Here is a 21325-nt window from a genome sequence, read left to right on the forward strand (position 1 = left end):
CTTTGGGACATGAGACCATGCCATTTTCTGAAAATGATGTTCTTGTTTTTCTCTTTTGATGCATTTCTCATATGGCCTCCCTACCACCAGGGCTGCCAACAACCATAGTAAAAACTGAACTATAGTTGCTAACCCTTAAAAGAGATTAGACTGGGCAAATTCATGGAGAGTGATGGTGAGGGATCGTAGAAGAGGATTATGCAAAGCTGCAGGCAGAAAGTAGAGCAGGGAAAACATTGGAGATGGTGAAGGGGATAGAGGGTGGTGTCCCACTGTTGTGAATACAAGGGGACATATGAGGAAATAGTGTGTGCACCGCACCTTTGATTTGAGAGCCCTCCAGAGAGAGGACCCAGACTGAATGGTTCAGGAATACAGAAAGCCCCATTTCTAGAGGAGCGTTTACAGTAATAGTCAAGGTACTGCACTTTCCTGGCATCCAAAATCACTCCAAGATTTCATGCCTTTAGGGTGAGGCCAGAAACCAAATGATTAGGTACATTCAACACCCTCAATGTGAGGCCTCAGAAAGAGACCAAGAAGTACGCCACTGGTCCATCCCTATTTTGAACATTTCAAATGGCAGATTGTTGAGTTAGGCATCCAGTGCAATTCCAATAAGTGCATCCATTCTTAGTTAAGGGTTGTGTTGATACAGATGCCAATCCTTGTACCTATTTCTCAAGCCCCATGTTCCTCGGAACTGCTCTGAATCCATCAAGTCTGAGAGATAGATGGCTCTGTTTCTTTGATAAATCCTTTGCCCCTTTCCAGTCGTATTGTATTCATCTCTATATATACAAGGGACATTTGTGGATATGTGTGTGTCTATTCAAAATGTTCAGCATACTTCCCAACATGCTCCAAACCTGAAATGCAACATGTGGGTAGGTTTCATGGTGTAGACAATTTAAAAAGTATAAAATATACATTTTTTGCTTTTTTTAAAGTGGTCGGCAATGCTTGGATATGTGTGTGTGTGTCTATTCGAAATGTTCAGCATACTTCCCAACATGCTATAAACCTGAAATTTGGCATGTGGGTAGGTTCCATGGTTTAGACAATGCAAAAAGTATCAAATAAAAATATACTTTTGTCTAATTTATTTTTTAGTAGGAATTACCATGCGAGTCCACTGTATGGGGTGAACAACTTTGTATGCCTGTTCTGACCTACAGAGCTCATCCTGTACTGTAGGTGAAAGCCTGTTCGTCCCTGAAATAACCACTTAGAGCCCATCCTGCATTAGAGGGGGAGCCTTTGTATCTCTGTGACAGTCTCTGGACCATCCAGCCTGAAAGTTGTGGAGCTCTCTACGAGTGTAATCATTCGAGAGGTGTATACTGTTTGATTTGTTCTCGTCCCCTAGGTTAAGAATAATGGTTTTATGTAGCACTTCCTGCTATTGACTCTCTAAGCAATGGAAGGATAGGCATTTTGATAAGCCATTGTAATGCTAGTTAGTTTATAGAGCACAGACCTGGAGAAAGGTTGAGTTGGCATAGTTGGGCTTTGAACCTGTGCCCTCTAGACTAAAAATACAAATGCCTGACTCTAGTGCTTAACTTTCAAGTATCTTATTTGCTTAATCATTGAAAAACATTCCTTCTGCATGTGACCATTTCTATTTTTGCTGTGTGAAACCTCAGACGCCCATCCTTCCTACAGGCAAAGTTCCCAGTCTCTGCAGGGAATGCCTAGACCCGTTCTTTCTGCAAATAGCATTAGATCCTTCCCTGCATGAACCTATCCTTTCTAGGGTCAGTAGTATCCCGATGAACCCATAGAAGCCATCTTTGCTATATTTGAACAGTTTTGTATACCTGGGTGACCGATCAGAACATGTCTTTACTACGTGACATATTGTAAATCCTTAGTTCAAAGCACAGAACTTGTTCTTCTGATTGACAGGTTATACATCCCTGGATGATATGATATGGCATTTATATCGCCCCCGTACACAAGTGTTTCTAGGCGACACAAGACAAGGGAGGGAAGACAGAGGGAACACAAGACAAACGATCCTACTAGGCCTTGTGTCATTCGGATCGTGCAAGCGCGACAATGTGAAGTGCAAGGGGAAGGGAGAGGGGGACGTGCAAGAGAGAAGAAAAAGGGGAATTGTGAACAGGGCAGCTGACTCTGAGTAAGTGTAGTCAGGGTAGCGAGGCTCTAGGTAAGTGCTAGGAGGCAGGGGGCTGTAGGAGTTACAGCTTACAGTCCCTTAGCGTTCGGTAGGCCTAGAGGCAGTGCAAAGAAGACTGGTCAAGGAGGAGCCCAGGTTCTATCCTTTCTACGGAATGTGTTCCCTATGTTAATCTCATTAATCCATTCTTGAACACGTGTTTTATTTTTATTTCCTTAATTGCATTCTACTTGTGGGTCATTAATCCACGGCACATCTTGCAGTGATAACACTTGAGTCTGGCTTATGCTACCCATGTATAAGCTAGGAGTGCTTTGTGAAGGATGTACGTTAATATAACGAAAACCAAAATGTCGAACTAAAAAATCACAAACACAATAGGCATTTTCGAGTTTTTTGGGGTGTTGTCCACCGCAACACATGTTGTGTATGCAGGGGACACCCCCATGACCCCCGCAGACCAAAATACTGAATTAGGCGTGCAGGGGACACCCCTGCATCCTCCGCTCCCCTTATTCAGCATTTTGGAATACGAGATTTTTGTAGTCCCAAAATGTGGGACTTTGGTTGATGCAGGATTTTAAATACAGTATTTTTGTTCAATACCCTTTGTGAAGGAACCTGACCTTTCCCTGACTAAGGCTGGTTGAAAAGGGTGTTGTGGGAGATCAATTTGAGTAATTAAGCCACTCTCTTTAGTTCTTTACAGGTTCTTGATTTCTGTCAATTTCTTTTTATATTCCCAGAACTGTCCTTCCTTCAGGCAACCAATTTCTGTCTCTGGTGAATTGCCAAAATTCATCCCTCCCACAATTAACTAAATGATTATCCTGAGGGCGCTCCCCAGGAATAATCCTTCCTACACGTGACTGGCGCCCCACCTCTTTGCTGGTTATCAGTATTAATTTGTCCAACATAACAATAACTTGTGATTGTTTAGCGTTTAATGGTGCATTTGCACATTTTAATGGCAGGTGTTCTCCTTGTGTGATCCCCAGAGCCCATTTTTTCTACAAGTAGCAGGTTATTTGTCAATGGGCAATTTCCTCAACCCCATCCTTCCTATAGTTGGCAGCCTATTTTTCCATGGGTACACACCCAGAACCCATGCCTCATAAAAGTGGAATATTGTTTATGCCCCTGAGAAAATTTCCTGAGTCCACCCTCCCTACAGGGGACTGATTGTCTATCTTCTTTGAATCCATAGAGTCATCCATCTTGCAGGTAATAAGACACGCTTTGTTCCTATGACCTTGTATTTTCTCTGAACCCATTATTTGAACAGCTAATTGCTTGCTACCCATCTTTCCTATGAGTGAGACAATGCCCACTAATTAATAGGTGAAATGAAGTGTTATGTCCCTGGGAAAATGTACAGACTCTATACTTATTAGAGGTGAAATGTGGTGTTTTGGCCTTGTAACAATGCCCAGAATCCCTCTGCCCTATGGTGGAAAGGTAGTTCGTCCATGAGCAATCTTCCAAACTCCATCCCCTACAAGTGACAATTCGATATACATAGGCATACTCTTCGAGTCCATCAAACTTTGCAGTGACAGCTCCTGGATTTGTGAATCCCCTTAGCCCATGCTGTCCACGGGTTAAAGTTTATCTCAAAAACTCATCCTTCCTAAGTGAAAGACAGTCCTCACTGAATTAATCCATCAATCTTTCCTACAATGTCATAAATCCTTTGTTCCTTCAGGTTTCAGCCATATTGTCACACCATACAGCTATTTTACATTGCAACAGAGAATACAGAGTAATTTTGCGAAGTAGAGCTGATAAACTGCTTCAAGGTCACAATCCTAAATGTCTGGGAATATTGTCCCCTTACCCAAATCTCAATGGTGGTTGCTCCCCTGATATGATGTGCCAGTGAACCCTTCATTGGGTGTGTGGTTGGAGTTGTTTTGTTGGCCATTGTTTTTCTTCAATGTTCATTCGCAACTGGGCGCTCGGCTAATCAGGTGGCTGGAAATGCGGGTGAGAACACACAATATATCGCCTGCATTTTCCAGCCACCCAATGCCCCTCTTCTGTGGAAGGGGGAGGGAGGTTTTGGAAAGGGGGAGGGATGTAGTTTATGGGGATGTGGAAAGGTAACGGAGAGGCTCCCTGTTGCCTCCCCACCATCAAGTATGATTTACTTTTCCTGTCTTTATCTATGACTTCACCATTTATGCAGCCTAATAGGTTTATTATATCTCAGCCATATGCTTCTAGGTTGGCACCTGCCTACAATGTTCCTATATTTGTCAATTGGGTTAATGGTGCGGTCAGATCCCGAATCAGCCAGAATCCTTATGTCCTTTTCATCAATTGTTCTATTTCAATGTGTTGTTTTGGTTCTTTTGCACTGGGTAAATTGTACTGCTACCAGCACGTCTTGCTCATTGTCATGAACGTCAATGTTCTGTTCCACTTCTTCAATTGCGGACACTTGTTTAGGGTATTTGGCTCTGCATGCTATGTGAATGTGAACTTTTTTCTTACATATAGAACTTGTGTCTCTTGGTGGACATTGTTCATCAATCCTGATATGGTTTTTGCTCATGCATCTGAAACACACTTTGTTGCAACTGGTCTTGAAAATCTGTTTTTGAGGATAATCACCCATGCTGAGCATTTTGTTGATGCCATGTATGTGCAGCTATGTTATACAATCGAGTTCCTTTAGTTTCACGTCTTTATGTATCTTTGCACCACACAACACTTCTTCCTGCTATTCTTGCTATGGTTAGCGCCTCTTCCAAATTAGGGGTTTTTACTTGATGGAGTTTTTCTTGAATTTTGAATTGTTATAATGTACTATTATCATGTCATGTATCATTGTATACATAAGAAGTGAGTACACAGTTATAAATCAAGTATATTGTACAATTATCTGGGGATCAGTTAGATGGTGTTGAAGAACCAAACTAACCCAAGTCTCAACAAACCACATCACTTCATATCTTATATATTTTATATACATTTTTGCAATAGTTTGATGTCTCTGTAAGGGAACAGAGAAAAAGACATTTTTTAAATCAATTACCATCATGTGGATTGAACCAGTAGGTATGTTACAAAGAATGGTGGCAGGATTCGACACCACTGGAAATTTCAATTCAACAATATTTTTGAGGGGCACAAATCCTGGATCATCCTCCAACTGGACCCCTTTGCTTTCTTCACAGCGTAGATAGCCGTATTGCATAGGGACACAGAAGGTTGTATTATGCCTTGCTTCAACAGCGCCATAATGGTCTCATAAATCTGCCTTCCAAAATGTCAATGTATTTTTAATGATGAGCATAGTCTGTGGTACTTCCCTTTGCTCCATCGCTATCTGACAAGGGACCGCAATTTCAAAGACCATCTCTCCTATGTCTTCAGTGTCTTTGAACAATTGCTCATCAGACACACCCCTCGGAGACAAGGTCGGATCGATACACAGAACTGTGCACCACTCTCCGACCTTCCTTATCTGTGCCTGGGAAAACCACTCTGTTCTTCTTGATCACTACAGCTTCGAAGAGAATCGTAACAATGGTGTTTGGTGTTACCTCCTGTGGCACATCAGGCCAAAATAAGAACTCTAATGGTACCCGCCAGGGCTGATTTCTGATCCCCGGGACCCAACTCAACAAAACCATCACCCCATAAAGAAGCAATGCTGCATGCAGGGGAACCCCCTATTTGTGCTGTTGCTCAATAGGTCTGAAAACACACTGCTTCCCTTACCGGATACTTTGATGCAAAGATCTCCATTTAAGGAACAGTCAGGATAGCCCCAGAGAATCCCTCTGTGTCCATCACTTTGCCTGACAAGAGGTACTCACCTTCCTTAATGCAGGATTTTGTAGTCCTTGTGTCAACCATGAATGTGAACGTTTGGCTTACCTGCATACCTTGCCAGGGCCCATGTCAAGATCAGTGGTAATGGACAGCACTGCACACATCAGAGACCCCTGTGGGCTGTCCTATTCCTGGCATATATTAGCACCTGGGAGAGAAAAGGTATTTCCCCTGAAAAGACTTGCTCCAGTGAAGTGTTCAACTGTTCCTTGGGGTAAAGGATTTGTGTCCATTGTTTGCACTGATGCTTGTGCTGGCATCATCGGTGGGATCCCATAGGTCTGTGCAGCCCCAGTCGCTAGGGTTTGCTCAACTCATGCTTACTGCAATTGCACAAAGCCTATGGCATATGGCAGGGTCGGGGTTTGCATCTGCTGAGTTCCGGTGCTGAAATACTGTGGCCACTCATGACATTCTCATGACACGTGCCCCGCCCTTCCACATGACCAGCACTGAATCCCATAGAACCCTCCATAACTGATTCCCAACGGCCCATTGAACCGATGACTCATTCCTCCAAACCTACCAAATGACCCCCCTTCCCCTGCAACTTGGAAAGCCTCTCATAGGCCTTGGACCATGCATATACCCGTCAAACCACCCCTGTGTCATATCCGGTTCACTGTGTCCCTGTTGTCCCAATTTCTCCTGTCCCTCAATAGAATTTGTAACTACTGCACTTCTAAACAGATCTTCACCAATTTCTTTTGAACAAGCTTAGCCTCTGCTTTTTGTGCCTGCTCTACACTCTCCCTCTCGTTTTCTTGTCTTCTTTTGCAAAACCTTGCATTGGGTTTGTGGGGGTAAGATACCCCCTCACACCTCCAAACAACAAACTAGGTAAACATATATACAAGGGACTTACAATACAAACAAATTCAACCACTCTGTCAAACATAACCACTTTTTCCAATCCCTGCAACCACAATTAATTTCACACACACACAATCTGAGTCTACCTTTACAAAAAAACCTAAATGAAAGAAACAGCCCTTTTTAACCCTATTTCCTCTCTTGCTTTGTACCCCAAATTTGCACTCACGTGAACCTGAAGTGCACCGATGTGGTGCGCCGTCAAGTCGTCCTGCACAACTGGGCATGCCACTGCAACTCTTGGGAGAAGATGGACCTTTAACCAATATGCCATTTGCAGACCTCTTTTTCACTGTGCACAGAAGACTGGTCCCTGCAAGGAGGTGCCGCAGCTGAGTGGTGCAGACAGGAGACCCCCAATGTCTCGGAAAGCCTCAAACCCACCCAGGGACGCCAAATGTGCAGATCGACCTTTAACCCCTTAAGTGCCAAGGACGAGTATGCTTGTTCTTTTTGCGTAGACCTGGCACTTAAGGGTATCATATTAACCCAAAAAAGCCCAACACTTAGGAAGTGAGTACACTGTTGTACATAAAGCAAGTTTATTGTATAATTATCCGGGGAGCAGTTAGATGGTGTTTCAGGACCAAACTAGCCCAAGTCTCAACAAACCACATCAGTTCTTATCTTATATACATTTGTGCAACAGTAAAAACACTCCCAGATGCTTAATTACAATCCACCCCCACATATGATTGGACAAAAACCTCTTCAAAGAAACTGCATCTTTTCCCAATTCCTACGTTTCCATTGGACAGTTTTATCTTAATTGTCATCTTCAGATCATATGTATAACACACCTCTTCTTGGTATTCATCCATAGTAGGTCAAGGCGTCAGCACATGGTTAAGCATTGGTAATGAAACATTACTAGCAATAACTGGCCTAATCTCTTTAGCCTTAACTTTTAATTTGCACATGGATCGCATACATATTTCAAGCAATATGAGCAAGGGTAGGTAAATAATTTCTCTTTGAGTTGGCGATACCATCTCCTTCCCTAGGTCACCATTCAATTGAAACTTTTCAATCTACAAAACTGCCACTTTACTGCACAATTGAAACTGCTGGGTAGCCTTAGGCACTGGCTTACACTGTGTTTTATTGCTGACCAAAATAAAAAACAAAACTCCTTCTGTAATGCTTTCAGGCATCAGAAGATTACATATACTATCTACGATACTTATCAGACCATAAAACGCATTGCTATATTCTACAGCTGTGCTGACCATAATGGTTATGAAGTTACTTATTCACCTATCCCCTGGCTCCTAAAAACTCACAGAACCAGTTTCAAAGTTCACTTTGAAAAACAGCCCTTGACTACAGTGTTTTGATTCATTTGTGAAAAGCCCACTCTATTGAGATTCATGAATTCCCCATGTATTTCTATTAATGTGCATGTATGTTTTTACATTTGGTGGCTTTCACATTTTATCTTTCTACGTGCGTGCAAGCTAATATGTGTCAATTTCTAGACAAACAGTAACGCTAAAGTAACATATCCTATCCATAATTAACTATACTTTGATACATATGAAATTGCAACATCACGTCCAATTTGCCACCACCCCAGTTATTAATACGGCATTGCAGAGCATGAACCCCTCGTAATCATGGGGACCTTTCCTAACCATCCCAACAGGGGTGGGTGGGTAGGGCCAGGGAGCATTGTTCTTGACAGTTGATCTGTATTAAATTGCTGTAGTTTACCAATTTGGATGCCCAGGATTAGGCTTTTGTTGTAGTCTGGGCAGGGGGAGATCACAATGTTCATAGCAGGGATTCTGTCTGCAGAAGAGAGGAATGCATTTCCAGCACTTATATGTGTTTCTAACTTGCATGTGAATGATCTGGGCTTCAGTGGTGCAGTCACTGTGCATGCATGCACCAATAGGTGCGCTTTGTTTGAGTGCTTATTGTACACATTTTCTTTTTAGTTAATAATACATATAGACATGTACGTAATCATGGCATTCTTTACAATGTATAGTGTGAAAGAATACCTAATTAAACAGCTGATAAAGAGACGATTTCCAAAGAAACCCTCAGATAAATACTTAAAGTTGTTTTGTCATAAAAACTTCAGTCCATGTTATGCAGAATAGAACAGCAATGCCCCCATATTATTCTGTAATTTGCATACAATTTGTTCAATATTCTGATTACAAACAGACTGACATTTGCACCCGGGGTGGTTGTAGCAGCCAATCAAGTTGCTCGACTGTTGGGCTGAATCCCATGAAAAAAGGCAGCATTCCAAAGAAACTGAAAGCTGCTCGCGCCTGCCCAGTCTTCTTCCCCCATTGCCCTACCCCTCCCCTGTCTGCCTCAACCTAAACCTCTACCCACACCCACTCTTACCTGTTTGTATTGCTGCTGGCACCAACGGCAAACCGCTCAGTGATCCTGGGCCACCATGGAAATAGACCAGGGGCTTTGCATGAAGCCCCTACTTCCATTTCCAAGGCTCACATCTTGAGTGAATATTTGCTTGAATCAACGGGTGACGCTGAGTGTGTGACCCATTGATTTTACCAAATGCATTGTTACTAACGCCCCAAGTCCTTGGCCTGTATTGGGTTGTAACGTGCTAAAAACCCTAGTTAAAGGCCCAATACAGACCGGGACTCGGTTATTATTGCTGTGTAATAATCAAAATAACATACAAAATACAGGGTGAATGTAGCATTCAGTTGTGGACAGATTAACATAAGGTGCTATTAAGGTTATTATGGTTATGGTTATGGTAACCCAGTACAATGTCTATTTCCCAGCAACACAATTCTCCCCAAGTGCAGTACATTTTCCCAGGTACCCTTCCCCTCTCTAGAGACTGTAAAAAAAAACACAGCAGTGTCCTTCTAAAATAACAGTCTGGAATTTTATACAAATAGCTCAGATCTTTTTTTGACAACTATATAGTATCTTTTAAGGTCAAATCGACTACCATCTTTACCTTGCAATAACCTTAGACCGGCTCCTTAAAATGTTTAACAAACTAAATATCTAGAGGCACTACACAGGTATTATATTGTTTAAAATATCAGGCATATTTGGGGAATGTTCTGGTGAATAGCACCTCTAATAACACTGCCATATTGGTACTATTCTTTGCTAATGGGGACATTCATCAGATAAATAAATGTGCTTGTAGAGCCCTCCTTGAGTTATTAAAGTGTTCAGCCATTTCTACCCCAAATAAGGGCAGCAAAGTATGTTGGTGTAAACTAAAGCCCTTTTTCCTGAAAGAACCTTCATCTTGAAATGTTTATCTGGCCTCATAGATTCAACACCTTAGCCTCAAATAAAAGAGTTGCCATGAACGTCCTCTTATGAATGGTAAGCTGAGGGCCCGCTATCAGACTCCCATGGTGGAGATTAAACCTGCGTAAGACATTAGTTAATGATGTAATTTCGCACCTCATTGCCTTCTATAGAAGGGTGATTTTTAGGCTTGGAATTCACCACAAAACTCAAGTAAGTACATTCCTAAATATATCTTGTCATTTAACTCCGTATACTCCAAGAGACGACCATGATTTTGCTTTCATTTACAGACACACTCTTACATCCGCAGTACTAGTCTGGCTTTCACATGGCTCTTTTCAAACCTAAGGGCTTCTTCTCTAGTAGAATTGTATTCTCGGCTTAAGCGGTATTCGGATAGAAAACAAAGCGAGAAACAGAGACAGTGGTGCTGTACTATTATTCTACTCCGACTGCAGATCAATGTTGTAAAAATTAGAAAGCAGACGGGCCACAAACCAATCGTATATCATACCAGATTGAATTGGGCCTCATTACGAGTTTGGAGGTATTTCAGAGGTAAATCCTCTGAGATACCACCAAATGGATATACAGTAACCACCACTTGGTCCGATGGATCGCCCACAGGATTACATGTCGTGGTGGTAATCCACATTTTCTGGAGTCCCTAGGACTCCACTGGGGATTTTTGGCAGAATTACCACCAGTAGAGTGGAGGGTTTACCAATAGCATTATGCTAGAGGTAGATCCTGCACTTTTCCTCATGAAATCGACAGAATTACCACTCATAATTCCACCGGTGGTAATTCTGCCAAAACTTGTAATTTAGCAGTGCAGGAAGAATTGAGGTAACAGAATTACGTCCACTTTTTTCCTGCACCGCCAAACTCGTAATAAGGCCATTAATATGTGTTGCTTCAAAGCCATTCCCCCTTATCCAATCGAACTAACGTCTAATCGTCTGTGTAGACAACGATTTGGCATCACATATATGTAGTAAGGGACAAAAGTTTTGGAAAAGATGTTTAGTCATGAGAAATAGTGAAATTAAAAGTTAAATTATTACAAATACTGTTTTGTCTTCCCTATCTAAACATACAGTATGCACACAAAAGGCCTGCTTGCAAGTTTGGCTCCAGTAGTAAAAACAGGCGGTAATACCTTTACTGCCTGTTTTACTCATCCCCCTCATCATGAGTTTGTAAACTTTCTCGTACTACGCACATTTCAACGAAAAGACAAGATCTCACGGTCAAATGTTTCCTGGAATATTTGGGATTTTCTACAATACAGCCCAAAATAATAAACTGGTTAGGGCTAAAACTCAACTAAAGTATCAGGAGTAACAAAACAGCCCAACCAAACAAAATGTTGAAACTAAAGAAACTAAATTAAAGGTTTAGAGTGACTTCTCCTTAGTTAGATCTTGTCTCAGGATTCCCTTTCCGAAGCACTGTTCCCTTAAAGAAAAGATCATATGTACAGTCCTTGCAGTTTGAAGGTCTAACCAGTTTCCACCCAGTATTCACACTTTTGCTCTTTAAGGTCCTTGCATCCTTCTTCTCTCCTCTGTTAGAGCCCCCTCCCCAGTATCAACAGGATTTCCCTCACACTTACCTGTCAGGTCTATGAGATTTCCACCCTTAGATTTCAGCAATCTCCTGGTAGTCATACCTTTGATCTTCCGGCGTGCCCACACCCTTCTTCAAAAGTGTCTCAGGATCTCTCTGGTCTTGCAGAGGGTGGTTCTCATCACTCTCAGGTTCTTCGGAGACCACACATGTTCTCCAGGTCAGGGGGGGGTCTATTGCAGAGTTGCTGGTAGGTATCAGCACCTCTGACTCCGGCCAAGAGAGGGTGGCAAGATGAGAGGTTGGACAACTGGGCTGATGGTCTCCTTGCACTGGGTTGGGCCCATCATTCTGTTGCTTCTGCCCTGCTCACCCAGCTCTTGCCTTCTGGTCTCCCCCTGGCCTCTTCTATAACCCTTAACAACTCTTTGATAAACTCCTTGTCTCTGCCTTCTTGGAGCTTCTCCTTGCTTCCCCACCTTCCCTCCATTAGAGTATCTCTGTCTACATCTTCACCCCTTTGGGTACCTATTGCATCCCAAGAACCACTTGCCAGACATCTCAGACCAACTTCACCTACTTGGGCACCTCCTGCTCCCCAAGCTCCAGCCTCTATTAACCTCAAGTCAAGGTCTCCATTGGCCCCCTCCTGCTGTTCTACCCATTCCTCCTCCTGGAGTTCCAAAGCCTTCATTAAACTAAGCTGTATCTCTCTTTCCAACTTCTCCCGATGTTCACCTCCTTCTAAAGTATAGCCCTTTCCTGATTCTGGATCTTACATTCTAACACTGCTTGATGTTAAATGATTTCCCTCTTCTGATGCGTAACTCTTTTCTGCTCCTACTCTTTCTCTCCTCCAATGTCCTTATGTTCATCTAGTTCCTTTCCCCTGATAACCACCTTGGTTCACCTTGTGATAATCACTTCCTTTCACCTCTTAACGCTCAGCGCTGTCCTATTGATATTCTACTCTTGTCACCTCCTTACTTTCACCTCCTTCAACTGTCTAATGATCCCTTCCTCTTGCCTCCTTATATTCTCCTCCTTCAAATGCCTGATATTTCCCTTCTACCACCTCCTTATATTCTTCCTCATCAACTATCTGATATGCTTCTCCTGCAGCCTCCTTAGATTCTCCTCCTTAAAACGCATGATAAAATGCCCATTTGGCTCAACTGACTTGTGTTTGAGGTCTCCAGACTTGGTACCTGATTCTGATCCTGATCCATGAACGTCTTCTCCTGACCTCCAAACACCAAAACTGACTGACTGGGCTGTGTTTTTTATAGCCCTATAAATTCACCCTGGTGTTGGGCTTTTTGTGAGGTTCACATGTGTAAGGGTTGCTTTGCTTAAACTACCTCACCTTGACTTGGGGAAGGCTTTGGGGGCTGGACCAATCCTTTGTTCAGCTGATCCACCATTATGTTTATTTTTTGTCTCTCTAACTGTGGGCCCTCCTCCTGTTTTCCTCTGACCTGTGGACCCATTTGGAATGTGTGCCTCTTGTTTACCGGTTTGTTTCGTATATAGAAAATTGAATTCTTCTCTATGCAGTCCCTACCATAAGCGCTGTTGGTTAAGACTGCTCAGAAACCAATTAAACTGTTCTTTGGGCTTGGGAGTCGAGCCCCATTGAAATGGATAACAATCCCTTGTCATTGTATCAGTTCACAAATCTAGTTGCATCGTCATACTCACTGTGTCTTGGAGCTCAGAGCAGGTGCCCAAACTGAGCAGCATAACCCCTGGTCAGAGGCTATTAGATGTCTGCGTGAGCTTGTGGTCTGCTTCTTTGGGAGAAACCATTTGTCTGTTGCATATCTTCTTAGTTTTTAGAGTTTAGTGCCCTTAAAGGCAGAGCGCCAATTATTCCCTTAGCTGCCTGAATAATTGTAATGTTAACATTTGTGGACACGACAAACACTATATGCTTCTTTTCATTCAAATTAATCTCCCCATTGAAAAATCATGAGTCTGTTTAGACTCTGCTGGTCCGGTAAAAAAGTGCCGGTATTTCCACATACCAGCACTTTTTTCCGGAAAGGCAAAGCGCAAGTTTGTCCCCACCAGCAAAACAGAGTCAGTAAAACTGGCAATCCTCTCCATGGAGTCCTTTTGGACTCCATGGAGTGTCTCGGGAGGATAGCTCAGGGGCAACGCGCTCGCCTTGGAAGCAAGACGACGCAAAGCAACACAGGTTCCATCACCGGGTCGGCGCTTAAAAACCTCTGGGTATTAAGCACGTTATAAATAACCAATTCTAATTATAACCAATTACAATTATAATGGGGAAGGACTGTTGTTGCCGGCACCTGGAATATCCCGCAATACCGGGATATGAGGCGCCAATAACGGTAGGTCCATTTGCAGGTATCCTGCTGGATTTACCGATACTGGAAAACTCAGGATGTCCCCCACTGTCCCTATCTGATTCTAAGTGACAATATCCTGTTTTATGACAGGGTCAGACTGAATAGGGGATCCTCCCCATGCCATCCCAAGCCCATCATCCTCTACCCTGGGGAGGTACCAAGCCCTCTTGGTCCCCCCGCATTTACCTGGCTGTATTATCGCAAAATATACTGTGTAATGGGGCTGCCAGTATTACCATCAGCTGTAAAATATTAATTCCCAATAAAGTGTGATGAGGTTTCGGAATGGGTTACAATGCTGATCTCATGTTTAGCCAGATAGGCTACTGTTAGCACTGGTGGGGACTTTAATTCCATATGGGTCTACAAGCACTTCTACCACCAGGTTCACAATGATGGCCATAGTGTCCAAGGTGCAGGTATAAAAGCGCGGTGTTTGTAAAATATCTACCTATCACACACCTCATATATGCTGGGCAAAAGAAACTAATTATTCGCACATGGTACTTTTCAAACACTGTGTGTATTAGTTATTGTAACCACAAATAGAAATAACTTAAACATGCCATACATTATTTGTGTAAAACCTCACCTTTACGTATGTTTGAAACCGAGGATAACTCTATTCAGAAGATTGGTGATATGGAAGTTTGGAGGAAGGCTGAAAATCGAAATTGTTCTCTGAACAAACTCCTAATTTAAATGCATGCCATCTCTTTGTCATTTAGGAGCTGACGGCAAGGTCGAAGAAAAAGGGAAGAAAGGAGAACAAGGCTTGCGAGGATTTCCAGGGAAACTCGGCCCTCAGGGGATTCCTGGACCGGTGGGACACAAGGGACAAAAAGGAGAACTGGGACTGCAAGGACGCAAAGGGATGAAAGGTGACCTGGGTGATCGAGGTCCGGAAGGATCGAAGGGCGAAATAGGGTACACTGGTGCAATTGGTCTGCCTGGCCCTGTGGGTCCCACAGGCGCACAAGGTCCAAAAGGAGAGACGGGGGATCTCGGCCCAGAGGGTAGCCTAGGCTTGCAGGGGGAAAAAGGGGATAAAGGGGATACTGGGGAAAAGGGAAACACTGGTGACATTGCCACGGTACCGAAAAGCGCCTTCACTGTCGGTCTTTCAATTGCTACCAAATTACCACCTTCAAACCTGCCAATCAGGTTTGACAAAATTATCTATAATGGACAAAGTCACTATAGAAAAGAAACAGGGAAATTTACATGCGAGTTTCCTGGGATCTATTACTTCACCTATCACATTACTGTTTATTCAAGAAATGTAAGAGTGGCGCTGGTTAAAAATGGGGAAAAAATCATCCACACAGTGGACAAATACCAGGGCTCCGAGGATCAGGCTTCGGCCGGTGCGGTACTTCAGTTGCAAGTTGGCGATGAGGTATGGATGCAGACTTCCGGGGGAGAAGCTTTCAGTGGGCTGTTTGCAGATCAGGATGACGACACCACTTTCACCGGTTTCCTCCTTTTTTCAAACGCATAGATTGAGGAAGGAGTACAAATTCCACGGGGATAAAAATCATGAACAAATCATGTCTTCCTGTTCCGTATTTACATTTGGTAATTCAATTAAATCTTGCTTACCCTTGGTTGCACTTACCTTTCATTTCATTTACTCATTGGCAGTAGTAGAGACATTGCTTTGAGGGCCAGAGCAAACAGGGGCGGGGGTTGGGGGGCATCAATATGCTAGTAGTTCTGGCATCCTTGCCTAAGCATTCCCTTGCAAAATCTGTTCAAGCAAAAGGATACAACGTGAACACAAATCATGGTTAATGATCAAAGGAAAAAGCATTCTAAGCTGGCATGGTGGATTAATCGGGAACAAATCAAATTGGTGAAGAAATACGCCTATTTAGGTGTTTCTAACAATGATTGCATCAGCGCTAATTCCCTAGCGACAGATGTGATTGGAAAGATGAGGAAATGTAACACTGTTAAATTTTTTGTCTCCGATCATGGTGGGTATTCAACCGAGGGCCTATTGTAAATATACAGAACCAGTATTGTACCGATATTGTACCGAGTGCGCTTTACGGCACGGACATTTATACAAATAAAGACATTTCTTGGCTTACTTTGCTGGATCCACTTTGGGCCTTTCCAATTCCACTCCTATAGAGGCCATTTGTTGCAAATTAGGATTAACCTCGCTAGTGACCCAAAACCTAAAAATATGTGCTGTAGAGAATAATGTATCTTCTTTTTATTCAGATTTCACTGGTATGTTGAATTTATTTTAATTCGCTGTGTAACGCTTTAAAGATCTGGATATCGGACATTAGATCCTTTCATAAAGATATTGCTGTTGTTATCGAGCATCCAATTAACCTGGGACTTGCATTTAAAGAAATTAGACAGAAGGCTCAAGTCTGGGACAGAAGTAATAATATGCTGAATCCGTCCAAAAAATCTACATTTGTTAATTATGTTAGACAGGGCTTTCCGTAAAATGTTCAATTTAATGATATAACGAAAATTAACAATTCCGAGGTTAAAAGGTTTGTCAAACAGCTTCGATTGGAACAGTTGCCCACTTTGGTACGCATAGGTACTTGGTCTAAAATGTCGCTGCATGAACGTCGCTGTTGAATTTGCAAAATGCTGCTTGAATCTTCTCGACGCTTGTTGACTAGTTGCAGCAAGCCTGTTGATCTGTCTATAAAGTGTTATGAGGGCTCCATGGACGTTAATAATTTGCAAAATTGCCACTCTTCGTCTTACATATATTCTGGGGAGAATTGAATTGAATTGAATTTTAAAGTTTTTTACATTTGTCAAGAATTAACTGAGAGTATAAGTAATGCAATGGATTCCTACCGAATCCACCTGAATGTACCACCGAATACAAGCAGGCAGATTCCATAGGATACTGGAGGCATTTACACTTTGCCACCAGTTTAGTGCAAGGAGAAGCGTAAAGGCAATTTTGCCTATATCTTGCTCTTAACTTTTCCACTGCATGGTAGAAAAGCTAGAAATTGCATGCAGGGAACCTTTTGCACTTTAGTGGAAATAGAGATGGTCCCCTCCGTGCAATTTACATTGGAATTGGACAATAACTCCTTGTCATGTGTCTTTTCCTGACTAATAATGTATTGGTGCACATTTGCTTATGTAGCCATCAGCCCTTACTGAGGACATATTTTGCTATATTCCATCAAGAGCAGATATAATTGTGAGTAGCAATTGTATGAAGACATCTGTGGCACAGGGATGTAATGCTACCAAAAGAGGGGCATAACTGGCTGTTCACCCAGTAACTAGGTCAGTGCTAATTATGCACCTTTGTTACCATTGCACCTTTGAGTTGCCTCATTAGTACCATGAAGTCATGCACCGGCAAAGGTGCACGTAACTATTTTGATGAACCAAACCTCAGAAGCATCAGCGGCTGTTGTATTCATAGACAGAGATAAACCTGCGGCATACAGCTAAGACACACATCTATATAGCATGCGCATTTCCCTACTGAGCTAGCTTACTGCACAGCTTAACATGCACACTCATCTGGATAACATTCAAACATATAAATAGAAGCACACTGATTTTCTCCTACAAGTTTGCTCACTCACCCCTCCAACCTTTCTTCCTTCCCCACCCCAATACTTCCCTGCACCCTCTTATCGATTTTAATTTCTTATTCAATTTTATTTTTCTGCTTCGGAAATGTTTTGTTGGAGCTTGTGGGTTTCAGGAATTGATCAGTAGCTTGTCTAGTTCTTCCTTTGAGAGTCACACATTGCATCTACCAGTGACAATTTGATGATCAAATTGATGATCCCTCAAATGCCAGCCATTGATTCACACTTACCTCTATGACCCTCTGACTTGCCCCCGATTTTGCTACCATTGAGGACATCTGCATCCACACATCAGGCTCCTAGCTGCCCACTACTAGAAAAGCCTCTCACATCTGCTATATGCAGTATTGGGGACTAGGGGTCGTTATAATAGACAGTGCGCTTGTCAATATTGCCACAGGTAAGTATGGTACAAAAAGTATATTCTGTTGGTTAAATAGGCTGCGTCAAAAACACTCCAAATGGTCCCCCCTAGTAGGTGCCAAAAAACAGAGACTAAGAGAATGTTGGAGGTAAGTTGAATGCGCCAATCTCAAATGTAGGACTCTGTGTATTACTCGTGAATTTTTCAAAAAGGCTTTAGACGAAATAGGTTAATTCCAATCATTTATTGTGATTTGGAATAGTACACCAGCCGACACGTGTTTCGAGCCCTCAGGGTCGTTATCAAGGCGTCTGTCTGAATATGAGAAAGCCGCTAATGGCAAGTAGACAGGATCAAAGTCATAATGCTAGCAGCCCTGCTTGGTATAAGTTCAGATTAATATGGATGATGAATTGTTTTCTGAGTAAAGAGTTGAAAAATCTGTCATGGCGCTAAGATGCCGTTTGGAGAAAGTACCGGGGCCAAATCCCCATCTGGAAGTCATGTGCGAAGTGCCGGGTGTGAGAGGCAAGTACAACCCTATTCACCCAACTGGTACAATGGGGGGTGGGCACCTTAGTGGTGACACCCCCATAAAGTACTCCTTTCTGTTTTATCTTCCCTGCTTCCACCTGACTCCTTCTTTTGTGTGCATTATCAGGGTGGGACTGGCAGCTTCACATCGTCTTTATAAGGTTCGACTCCTAAACTCGACCTCTTATGCTGGCACCATTTTGGAAATCCTTCCCACCCTTTCCTTCATTTTCAAAATGGTGATACATTGCACAAATAACGTGTTTCATTTCTCAGAAGTCCTAGATGTTGAAATGACACGACGACCCAAAGTACAAATTAGCAGCTACCATTACAAACACCTGGGTGTTGCATTCACATACTCAATGGCCACAGCAGAGCCACGATGGCTGGCCTCAGGAGGACCCCGACGGCACTCTAGCCCTGGAGGTAAAAACCGCTGACCAACAAATGGGTCAGGCTGAGTTATAAAAATAAATATTCACCAGAAGGGATCTATCCAATAGTGACCCTCACCTGCAGCAAACATGCTTGGAAGTAAAACCTATCATTCGATAGCAATTAAAATGGTCAATGTAGATAACCAGCTTGATTTCTCTGAATTATCAGTGTTAATTATGGCTGGATCGCTTGTAAAACTAACTCCACTTGAAAAGGAATAAAGCCTGCAGTCTTGTATTATCGCATTAACAATTTGTTATTCTCTCTTATCTATATTGGGAGGAATTAAAATCTTAGGGTTGCCACCGCTATACATTTTGAGTGTAACATAGGTGTTTAGGTCATGGCAGTTGGCAACCAGATATTTTATTATTAGCTCTTCTTCTGCCTTCGTCGTGCTTTGCTTCTCCTCATGCAGCACTGGGGCCTGCTGGTTGTTTTCGAACAGACACTAGTTCTTGATCCTCACTGCTCTCCCTTTGCCACTTCCACACAGGGGTTCTATGTGATCACTACAAGCCCGAAAACGTTGAATCCAAAAACACTGAGTAGTTGCGTGACCGACACGGGTGACTAACAGTGAACATCATCTCTCCAGATGGAAATCGCCAGCTCCCGCCCTTGAGGAGCCATCCCAACAAGAAGAAGAAACTCAAGGCATGCAATGATCACATAGATCCTGGCTCGCAATAATCTATCCAGACGTGATCGAAAATACCAAGTCGTGTATTGTTGGATATGCCGATGAGGGCAGCGGGCAAATCGGCGGTGGAAAAGAACGCAATAAATGTCCCTTTTACAAGAATAAAAAAATGTCACAGCCTCCACCGCTGAAGCTCTGCCTCTTTCCCTTTGAAGGAAATCCTGCTCAAGGCTTTTCCTTCTTCCAAAACAATAGGGAGAGCTAGCTCACCTGGCCCTGCAGCATTGTGTGCTTTTGCAGAAGCTCATGCACTCAGTAATCCACTGGGACATAATTAGGAGCACCTGCTGCCTGCTGTAAACCTATTGGCATGCTGCTGTTCGCAAGTCCCTGTTCCATCTTTGGGATACTTGGCCTGGGAGTACAACTATTTTGGGATTTTAGAGTTTTATACCTTCAGCACCAATATAAATATCCTGTTAGCTGAGACAGGAGATCGCTACAATTCTGGTGTGGTCCATTCACTCAGCGTAATCGAATTTGATCCAATAGAGATCAAAGAATGTTGACTAACACACATTTGTTACAACATTGGTCAATACTGCATATTTCTTAATTCTAAGGTTCAATACCCTTCTCTCCTCAATTTGTCCAGTCACCTGTTTTATGTATCTTGTGTCACCAGCCATCTTTATTCCTTACCTCATTCTTCAAAGCCTCCTTCTGTTCCCCATCTCCTCCTCCCTAACCTTGATCCCCACCCACACAGCCCCTTCTCTCAGGCTAAGGAAGTAGCCAAGGATCCATTATATATGGGCTACTGCGAAACATGTAAGTTTGCCAAAACACTTCGTATGGGCAAAAGGGACAGATCAATGTTTCCTCCAAAGAGGGTTCTTGCCCAAATCCGTGGAGTGCTTTAACAGCAGAAGAATCATGCTTAAAAGTGTTATGCATGGTCTTATACCTGTTTTAGCACACTGGGAGATTTTCAAGTTTTTGGGGGAGACAGCGTTGACATGGTTCAGAATAACTGTTTCCACCTCGGCCATCCACTACAGCTGCCAAAGGCAAATGCGTTTACGACAATATGTGATTTTCATGCCGGCATAAATGCATATGATCCCAATGTTTTTTGCTGCACCTGCTAAAAGCAGAGCATTCCATGGAAAACCATGCGTACATGGGTGGAGGCATTTACACTTGTTTTCACCATGGTGCAAATAATGAACTTAAACCATTTATGTATTGCAATTCGCAGTGCAAACTTAGTTAAACATTACCCTTAAAAAGTGTTTTTACTGTATGGTCCCTATGCTCCGTCAACTGCATTAGTCTAAGATTGAGTCTTAACGCCTTAGCAGTGGTTTTGCTTAAAACCCATTTTCCCTCATTTTCATCTATATCTTCTTCTCTTGTAAAGCAAAAGTATAAAAGGACAGGGAGCCTGCAGGTGGCAATCATGAACATTCCAAGGGCTTGAGTCTCTACTGAGGACATGCTGTTGGTGCCTGTCACACAGTACTGTTCAGACCGGTAGGACCCAGGGCCCGAACCCCTGCTCAGACAACAGGTAAGCACGTGCTGACATGTGTTTTCTCCCTCTGTCCGCATAGGCCATACCCAGCATCACCAGGCAATGCCAACGACATCGCCCCTCCT

General features: G+C 42.9%; 1 protein-coding gene across 1 annotated transcript in view; it reads left to right on the forward strand.

Moving 5' to 3' along the window:
- The window catches only part of C1QTNF9 (C1q and TNF related 9), a 118121-nt gene extending 102435 nt beyond the window's left edge, over nucleotides 1-15686 (forward strand). The window contains exon 4 of the mRNA XM_069640038.1: nucleotides 14808-15686. Within this exon, the coding sequence (XP_069496139.1) occupies nucleotides 14808-15580 (773 nt within the window). The 3' untranslated portion in view covers nucleotides 15581-15686. The remainder of the gene's footprint in view (nucleotides 1-14807) is intronic.
- The last annotated feature ends 5639 nt before the right edge of the window (nucleotides 15687-21325 follow it).

Source organism: Ambystoma mexicanum, chromosome 7q (assembly GCF_040938575.1).
Source record: "Ambystoma mexicanum isolate Mex_15411 chromosome 7q, UKY_AmexF1_1, whole genome shotgun sequence".
In the NCBI taxonomy this organism is placed as follows: domain Eukaryota; kingdom Metazoa; phylum Chordata; class Amphibia; order Caudata; family Ambystomatidae; genus Ambystoma; species Ambystoma mexicanum.